General features: G+C 43.0%; 1 protein-coding gene across 1 annotated transcript in view; it reads left to right on the forward strand.

Annotated features, from left to right (window-relative positions):
* Window positions 1-7300, forward strand: part of LOC112074627 (interleukin-1 receptor accessory protein-like 1-A) — a gene marked incomplete at its 5' end in the record, with an annotated part of 22105 nt that extends 14805 nt beyond the window's left edge. The window contains 2 exons of the mRNA XM_070440598.1: window positions 6803-6989; window positions 7280-7300. Coding sequence (XP_070296699.1) covers window positions 6803-6989; window positions 7280-7300 — 208 coding nt within the window. The remainder of the gene's footprint in view (window positions 1-6802; window positions 6990-7279) is intronic.
* Between the last annotated feature and the right edge of the window lie 1950 nt (window positions 7301-9250).

Raw genomic sequence — 9250 nt, forward strand, 5'->3', positions numbered from 1 at the left:
GAGAGAGAGCGAGAGAGAGAGCAAGAAAGAGAGAGAGAGCAAGAGAAGAGAGAAAGATATACAGTTGAAGTCGGAAGTTTACATATACCTTAGCCAAATACATTTAACCTCAGTTTTTCACAATTCCTGACATTTCATCCTAGTAAAAATTCCCTGTCTTAGGTCAGTTAGAATCACCACTTAATTTTAGGAATGTGAAATGCCAGAATAATAGTAAAGATAATTATTATTTAATCTTTTATTTCTTTCATCTCATTCCCAGTGTCAGAAGTTTACATACACTCAATTAGAATTTGGTAGCAATGTCTTTCTACGTTTCGGGTAGCTTTCCACAAGCTTCCAACAATAAGTTGGGTGATTTTGGCCCATTCCTCTTGACAGAGCTGGTGTAACTGAGTCAGGTTTGTATGCCTCCTTATTCGCACACACTTTTTCAGTTCTGCCCACAAATTTTTCATAGGATTGAGGTCAGGGCGTTGTGATGGCCACTCCAATACCTTGACTTGGTTGTCCTTAAGCCATTTTACCACAACTTTGGAAGTATGCTTGTGGTCATTCTCCATTTGTGCGGACATCATGGAAAAATCAAAAAGAAATCAGCCAAGACCTCAGAAATAAAATTGTAGACCTCCACAAGTCTGGTTCATCATTGGGAGCAATTTCCAAACACCTGAAGATACCACGTTCATCTGTACAAACAATAGTCGCAAGTATAAACACCATGGGACCACGCAGCCATCATACCGCTTAGGAAGGAGACGCGTTCTGTCTCCTAGAGATGAACATACTTTGGTGCGAAAAGTGCAAATTAATCCCAGAACAACAGCAAAGGACCTTGTGAAGATGCTGGAGGAAACAGGTACAAAAGTATCTATATCCACAGTAAAACGAGTCGTATATCGACATAACCTGAAAGGCCACTCAGCAAGGAAGAAGCCACTGCTCCAAAACCGCCAGAAAAAAGCCAGACTACAGTTTGCAACTGCACATTGGGACAAAGATGGTACTTTTTGGAGAAATGTCCTCTGGTCTGATGAAACAAAAATGGAACTGGTTAGCTATAATGACCATCATTATGTTTGGAGGAAAAAGGGGGAGGCTTGCAAGCCGAAGAACACCATCCCAACCGTGAAGCACGAGGGTGGCAGCATCAATGCTTGTCGGGTGTGGCTTTGGTGTGTGTGTGTGTGTGTGTGTGCGTGCGTGTTTAGGCAATATAAAAAAACTTTTCTTTTAAAATAACAACATCATAGCGTTATATAACATCTGCTTACAGTTTCCAATCGAATGCTACCTTGTCCTATTCTCAGTTAGCTCTATCCAGGCCTGCCTGCTTGCTCTATCCCTGCCAGCCTCAGCTGTGTGTGTTTTATGGTCTGGAGGTCAGGGGTTTTCTATGGGAGAAGTGACTCTCTTATTACTTCCATAACCTGACTACATCATATGAAAGCCTGCCATTTAGCCTGAATGGAAGCGTCTGGCCAGCAGTAAAGGTAATGTAATAAAATGCTCCTGTACCAACTAGTCTAACGTCAGAATTAGACGTTCATCCATGTTCTTCAAACGTCAAATTTTGAAGTTGTTGCAAACGTCAAATTCTGAAGTGTTTAAGGTTGAGTTTAGGCATTAACTTCTAATTTTAGGGTTAGGGTTGAGTTTAGGCATTAGCTCAGTAATCTTAAGGTTATGCATTATCTCTGAATGGTTAAGGTAAGGGTTAAGGTTATGCAYTATCTCTGAATGGTTAAGGTAAGGGTTAAGGTTTGGAATAGGCTTAAAGCTAAAATCAAAAAAATATATATATATATCGCTGGATTTTGAACTTGTTTACGCACATTCGCCATCCTCGTCCACGACACGCTAGCAAAACTGAAACCTACTTGAAGGTAACAGCTCTCACTTTTGCCCCTAGTGGCCAGTTTCCACGTCATCTCCGGACATCCTCAGACTTGGATGGACGTCGAATACTGACTTGTATTACGGGTGACATGATTGCCTGGTCACATACAGACAGAGATTGGGGGGGGTTATTGAGGAATAACATGTAGTAAATATCTCTGGGATATCATACAATACACACACACGACACACACATACACACACACACACACAAACTACACACACTACACTACACACCGTTCTCATGAAGCCACCAACATTTCCTCTGACCTGTAAAAGCCATGGCATTTATTGAATGAGAATGTCAGCAATTCATTATTTCTGTACAGATGACCGCTGTGTGATGCGAACCTACAGTATGTTATAGTGATAAGGTATTTCACTTATAAGAAATGTCTTGCTGCGTTTTGTAAACACAGATCTGAAATGCTTCTTATTGTAATTTMTACCTAGCATCAGATACATTGTATGCTTCAGTTCCACTTCTCCACTCAGATGAGAATTCAGAAATGTACATTCTATCAGCAAACAGATCTGACTGATGTGGAGCTACTTTTCTCCTGTACTTTTCTCTGTGAATCCTACTTTTCTCCTGTACTTTTCTCTTTAAATCCTACTTTTCTCCTGTAATTTTCTCTGTGAATCCTACTTTTCTCCTGTAATTTTCTCTGTGAATCCTACTTTTATCTGTGAAACCTACTTTTGTCCTGTACTTTTCTCTGTGAAACCTACTTTTGCCCTGTACTTTTCTCTGTGAAACCTACTTTTCTCCTGTACTTTTCTCTGTGAATCCTAGTTTTCTCCTGTACTTTTCTCTGTGAATCCTACTTTTGTCCTGTACTTTTCTCTGTGAATCCTAGTTTTCTTCGGTATAATGCAGACAAAAAAGGGAAACATTATCAAATGTAACTGGCTACATTCCTCCTGTTATATATATTAGAAATATGACAGCCATGCATTGTTTTTGCAAAAAAGAACTTGCTAGCCAAATAGCATTGCATTTCTGAAAATGAAGCTATTTGATGTCTTGCACTAATGTATTTTCTGTGAAGGAAAACTATAGTTGCACGCCCCTGATCACTATTAAATAAAAAAACACTGTTGACTTTCATTATAAAACGCAGGTGAAATGGTTTATAATATTTTTTTTATGGTCTGCGTCTTGAAAATGCAGATTTTTGAACTCTAACGTGAACCCTGGTAATGCCACTGCTTTCCTCCTAGGATTCATTATGAAGGAAAGTAGACAAGGAAAGTTAGTCACTTCACAGTATTGAGACCCATCCTACAGTATGTCAATGCCACAGACCACAGTGAAGGAAAGGAGATGAAAGCAGGAAGCCATTTGAGTGTATTGAGACAGTCTACAGACTTCCTCCAGGGCTGTCAGAGTGCTATTACATCACTGGGATGACTAAGCAGGTTCCTTTCCTCTCTTGGTCTGTGTGTGTGTGTGTGTGTGTGTGTGTGTGTGTGTGGTGTGTGTGTGTGTGTGGTGTGTCTGTGTGGTCTGTGTGTCTGCGTGTGTTTGCGTGTGTTTCGTGTCTGTGTGTGTGTGTTTGCATGTGTGTGTTGTGTCTTAGTATTCCAGGGCAGGCTGTGCGGCACTTCCATTAATTCTAGTGGTTGTGAGTCTTTGGTTCAGTAAGCTGCTGAACACGTCGCTAGCCCTAACCCTGACAATATACCGTACCGTCAAAAGGTTGGACACACCTACTCATTCCAGGGTTTTTCTTTATTTTTACTATTTTCTACATTGTAGAATAATAGTGAAGACATCAAAACTATGAAATAACACATATGGAATCATGTAGTAACCAAAAAAGTGTTAAATATATTTTATATTTGAGATTCTCAAAGTAGCCTCCCTTTGCCTTGATGACAGCTTTGCACACTCTTGGCATTCTCTCACCAGCTTCATAGGTAGTCACCTGGAATGCATTTCAATTAACAGGTGCATTTCAATTAACAGGTGTGCCTTTTTAAAAGATAATTTGTAAATTCTTTCCTTCTTAATGCATTTGAGTCAATCAGTTGTGTTTTGATCAGTTGTGTTGTGACAAGGTAGGGGTGGTATAGCTCTATTTGGTAAAGACCAAGTCTATATTATGGCAAGAACAGCTCAAATAAGCAAAGAGAAACGACAGTCCATCATTGCTTTAAGAATGAAGGTCAGTCAATCCGGAACATTCAAGAACTCTTCAAGTGCATTTGCAAAACCCATCAAGCGCTATGATGAAACTGGCTCTCATGAGGACCGAGTAACCTCTCCTGCTGAGGATAAGTTCATTAGAGTTAACAGCATCTCAGCTGCAGCCCAAATAAATGCTTCACAGAGTTCAGTAACAGACACATCTCAACATCAACTGTTCAGAGGAGACTGTGTGAATCAGGCCTTCATGGTCGAATTGCTGCAAGAAAACCAATACTAAAGGTCACCAATAAGAAGAAGAGACTTGCTTGGGCCAAGAAACACGACAATGGACATTAGACTGGTGGAAATATGTCCTTTGGTCTTATGAGTCAAAGTTTAGATTTTTGGTTCCAACACCATGTTTTTGTGAGACGCAGAGTAGGTGAACGGATGATCTCCGCATGTGTGGTTCCCACAGTGAAGCATGGAGGAGGAAGTGTGATGGTGTGGGATGCTTTGCTGGTGACACTGTCAGTGATTTTATTACAATTCAAGGCACTCTTAACCAGCATGGCTACCACAGCATTTTGCAGCGATACACCATCCCATCTGGTTGTGCTTAGTTGAACTATCATTTGTTTTTCAACAGGACAATGACCCAACACACTTACAGGCTCTGTAAGGGCTATTTATTGCAGGGGAAACGGTGTTGCAGTCGTCTTAGTGGGCTAAATGCCTTTTATGCTCGCTCGAGGCAAGCAATGCTGAAGCATGCATGAGAGCACCAGCTGTTCCGGATGACTGTGTGATCACGCTCTTCATAGCTGATGTGAGCAAGACCTTTTGACAGGTCAACATCCACAAGGCCACGGGCCAGACGGATTACCAGGACATGTTTTTTTGCCCCACCTTTATTTAACCTCTATTGGGTATGTGAGACGTTAGCGTCCCACTCCTTCAACAGCCAGTGAAACTGCTGGGCGCCAAATTCAAATCAGAAATACTCATTATAAAAATTCAGATTTTTTTTTTTTTTTTTTACATAGGTTTGAAGATGAACTTCTTGTGAATCCAACCACGGTGTCAGATTTAAAAAATGCTTTACGGCGAAAGCATAACTTATGATTATTTGAGAACATAGCCCACAGACACAATCATTACAAACAGTAACCAGCCAAGTAGAAGAGTTACACAAATCAGAAATAGAGATAAAATGAATCCCTTACTTTTGATGATCTTCATATGGTTGCACTCAGCAGAAATTCATTACTAAAAGTTCCTTTTGTTCGATAAAGTCTCTTTATATCCAAAAACTCAGTTTTTTGTTTGCGCGTTTTCTTCAGTAATCCACAGGCTCAAACGCAGTCAAAACAGGCAGACAAAAAAATCCAAATTGTATCTGTAAAGTTCATAGAAACATGTCAAACGATGTTTATATTCAATCCTCAGGTTGTTTTTAGCCTAAATAATTGATAATATTTCAACCGGACAATAACGTCGTCAATATAAAAGGTAAACAAGAAAGGCACTCTCTCGGTCGCGCGCATGAAAAAGCTCTGTGACACCTTTTCCACTCATTTAGACTGCTCTTACTTCMTCATTTTTCAGAATACAAGCCTGAAACAATTTCTGAAGACTGTTGACATCTAGTGGAAGGCATAGGAACTGCAATTTGAGTCCTAAGTCAATGGATACTGTAATGGCATTGAATAGAAAACTACAAAACCAAAAAAGAACTACTTCCCGAATGGATTTTTCTCAGGTTTTTGCATGCCAAATCAGTTCTGTTATACTCACAGACATTATTTTAACAGTTTTGGAAACTTTAGAGTGTTTTCTATTCAAATCTACCAGTTATATGCATATCATATCTTCTGGGCCCGAGAAGCAGGCAGTTTAATTTGGGCATGCTTTTCATCCAAAATTCCGAATGCTGCCCCCTACCCTAGAGAAGTTAACCAGGTAGGCTAGTTGAGAACAAGTTCTCATTTGCAACTGCGACCTGGCCAAGATAAAGCATAGCAATTCGACACATACAACAACACAGTTACACATGGAATAAACAAAACATAGTCAATAATAGAGTAGAACAAAATAAAACAAAAAGTATATTTACAGTGAGTGCAAATGAGGTAGGATAAGGGAGTTAAGGCAATAAATAGGCCATTGTGGCGAAGTAATTACAATAAAGCAATTAAACACCGGAATGTGCAGAAGATGGATGTGCAAGTAGAGATACTGGGGTGCAAAGGATTTTACTCTGCTGCTACTCGCTGTTTATTATCACTTTACCCCCATGTACAAATGACCTCGACTAACCTGTACCCCCCCACCCCCCCACCAGACTCTGTACCAGTACCCCCCTGTATATAGCCTCGTTATTTATATTTAATTGTGTTACTATTTATTTTACTTTAGTTTATTTAGTCAACTCTGTTTCTTGCATTGCTGGTTAAGGGCTGGTAAGTAAGCATTTAACCGTTAAGTCTACACCTGTTGTGTTCGGCGCATGTGACAAATAAAAATTGGATTTGATGTGTGGTGCAGAAAAAACGACAAGCGAACCTGGGGAGCTTTGCATTCACATGATCTCTCTAGATGGTCTCTGTTCGGTTTGCTTCGGCTCTTCTGAGTTCCTTTTTTCACACTGCACAAGAAATGTAGCGAACCGCACTGAGTTCACAAAAAAATTCTGAAAAGGACCAAGTGTGAAAACTGTATTGTACTGTGAACCCTGTCAGTGACCTGTTTGTTGTTTCTGTGTTTCAGGAATTCAAGCTACTGTATGAAGGTATCCATGTCTCTTTATGTGGCTGAGAATGACACAGACCTGTGCTACAACTCTGTGATGAGACACATGGAGAAGGCGGAACTCAGCAAGAGCAAAGACATCACCTGTCCAGACATAGAGGACTACACAGAACCTGGGAAAGACCCCTATATCACCTGGTTCAAGGTGAGAGACCTGGCTAAGTGTGTGTGTGTGCTTATATTTGTCCTATTCCACACATGTACAAGTGTGTATTAATATGCATGTGTGTGTCACGCCCTGACCATAGAGAGCCTTTTATTCTCTATGTTGGTTAGGTCGGGGTGTGACTAGGGTGGGTATTCTAGGTTGTTTTATTTCTATGTTGGCCTGGTATGGTCCCAATCAGAGGCAGCTGTTTATCGTTGTCTCTGATTGGGGATCATATTTGGAAGCTATTTCCCCACGTGTTTTTGTGGGATCTTGTTTATGTGTAGTTGCCTGTGAGCACTCCATAGCTTCACGTATCGTTTGCTTTTTATTGTTTTGTGCGTTTACATCATAAATATGTGGAACCCATATCACGCTGCGCTTTGGTTCGAATGTTCTTACGACGATCGTGACAGTGTGATTTGGAAATGTGTTTGTTACATATCTCAACTCTCCTGAGACAACCTCAATGGAGGTCTCTCTTAGGATTAAGTGCCTTGCTCAAGTTCAGAGCCACACATTTATCAACTTGTCATCTTGCGGATTCAACGTACAACCTTCCAGTTACTGGCCAACAATCTAACCGCTAGGCTACCTGCCCCCTGGTGTGTGTGTGTGTGTGTGTGTGTGTGTGTGTTGTGTGTGTGTGTGTGTGTTGTGTGTGTGTGTGTGTGTGTGTGTGTGTGTGTGTGTTGTTGTGTGTGTGTGTGTGGTGTGTGTGTGTGTGTGTGTCGGATTACCTTGGCGGCTTATCCTTCCACAGTTGTTTGTACAGTATTTAAAAGGCCTGCCTGTAGGAAGCTTGACTGGGTCAGGTTATGCATGAGTCATATGGTCATAATGGGGAATTACACCAGTCTGCAGGGCATAAGTACCAGGCCAGTCTGCAGGGCATCAGTACCAGGCCATCGAGGTCTGCAGGGCAGCAGTACAGGCCAGTCTGCAGGGCACAGTACCAGCAGTCTGCAGGGCACAGTACCAGGCCAGTCTGCAGGGCACAGTACAGGCCAGTACTGCAGGCATCAGTACCCCAGTCTGCAGGGCATCAGTACCAGGCCAGTCTGCAGGGCACCAGTACCAGGCAGTCTGAGGCATCCAGTACCAGGCCAGTCTGCAGGGCACCAGTACCAGGCAGTCTGCAGGGCACAGTACCAGGCCAGTCTGCAGGGCAGTACAGGCAGTCCAGGCCAGCCAGCACAGTCAGTCGCAGGCATGCAGGTACCAGACCAGGCAGTACGCAGTCAGTACGGCCAGCGGCGAGGGCACAGTACCAGGCAGTCTGCAGAGCACCATACCGAGGCCAGTCTGCAGGGCACCAGTACCAGGCAGTCTGCAGGGCACCAGTACCAGGCCAGTCTGCAGGCACCAGTACCAGTGTAGAGGTTATTAAGGAGAATCACATGAATACAGTCATGAATACAGAGAGAGGAACAGACAGGGGAACAGAGAGAGGAACAGACTGGGAACAAAGAGGGAACAGAGAGAGAACAGACAGAACAGACGGGAACAGAGAGAGACCAGACAGAGGAAAGAGACAGGGAACAGAGAGAGGAACAAAGAGAGAACAGACATGGGAACAAAGAGAGGAACAGACATGGGAACAGACTGGGGAACAGAGAGAGGAACAGACAGGGGGACAGAGAGAGACCAGACAGGGGACAGAGAGAGGAACATACAGAGGAACAGACTGGGGAACAGAGAGAGGAACAGACAGGGGGACAGAGAGAGGAACAGACTGGGGAAAGAGAGAGGAACGACGAGAGAAGAAGAGAGGAACAGACAGGGGAACAGACAGAGAAGCAGAGAGAGGAACAGACTGGGGAACAGAGAGGGAACAGACGGGGGATAGAGAGAGGCACAGACATGGGACAGACCGGGGAGCAGAGAGAGGACAGACATGGGGACAGAGAGAGGAACATACGGGGAACAGAGAGAGGAACAGACAGGGAACAGAAGAGGAACAGAGAGCGGAACAGACACGGGAACAGAGAGATGAAACAACAGGGAACAGAGAGAGAACAGAGAGAGGAACAGACTGGGGAACAGACAGGGGACAGAGAGAGGAACGACAGGGACAAGACAGAGGAACAGACAGGGGAACAAAGAACAAAGAAAGGGGGGGGGACGAACAGACAGGGGAATAGAGAGACGAACAGACAGGTTGGACAAGAGAGATGACAGAGAGAGTACCAGAGAGAGGGGAAACGAGCAAATGAGGGAACAGAGAGAGACAGAGAGAGTAACATGAAGAGAGCACA

Source organism: Salvelinus sp. IW2-2015, unplaced genomic scaffold (assembly GCF_002910315.2).
Source record: "Salvelinus sp. IW2-2015 unplaced genomic scaffold, ASM291031v2 Un_scaffold2727, whole genome shotgun sequence".
NCBI lineage: Eukaryota > Metazoa > Chordata > Actinopteri > Salmoniformes > Salmonidae > Salvelinus > Salvelinus sp. IW2-2015.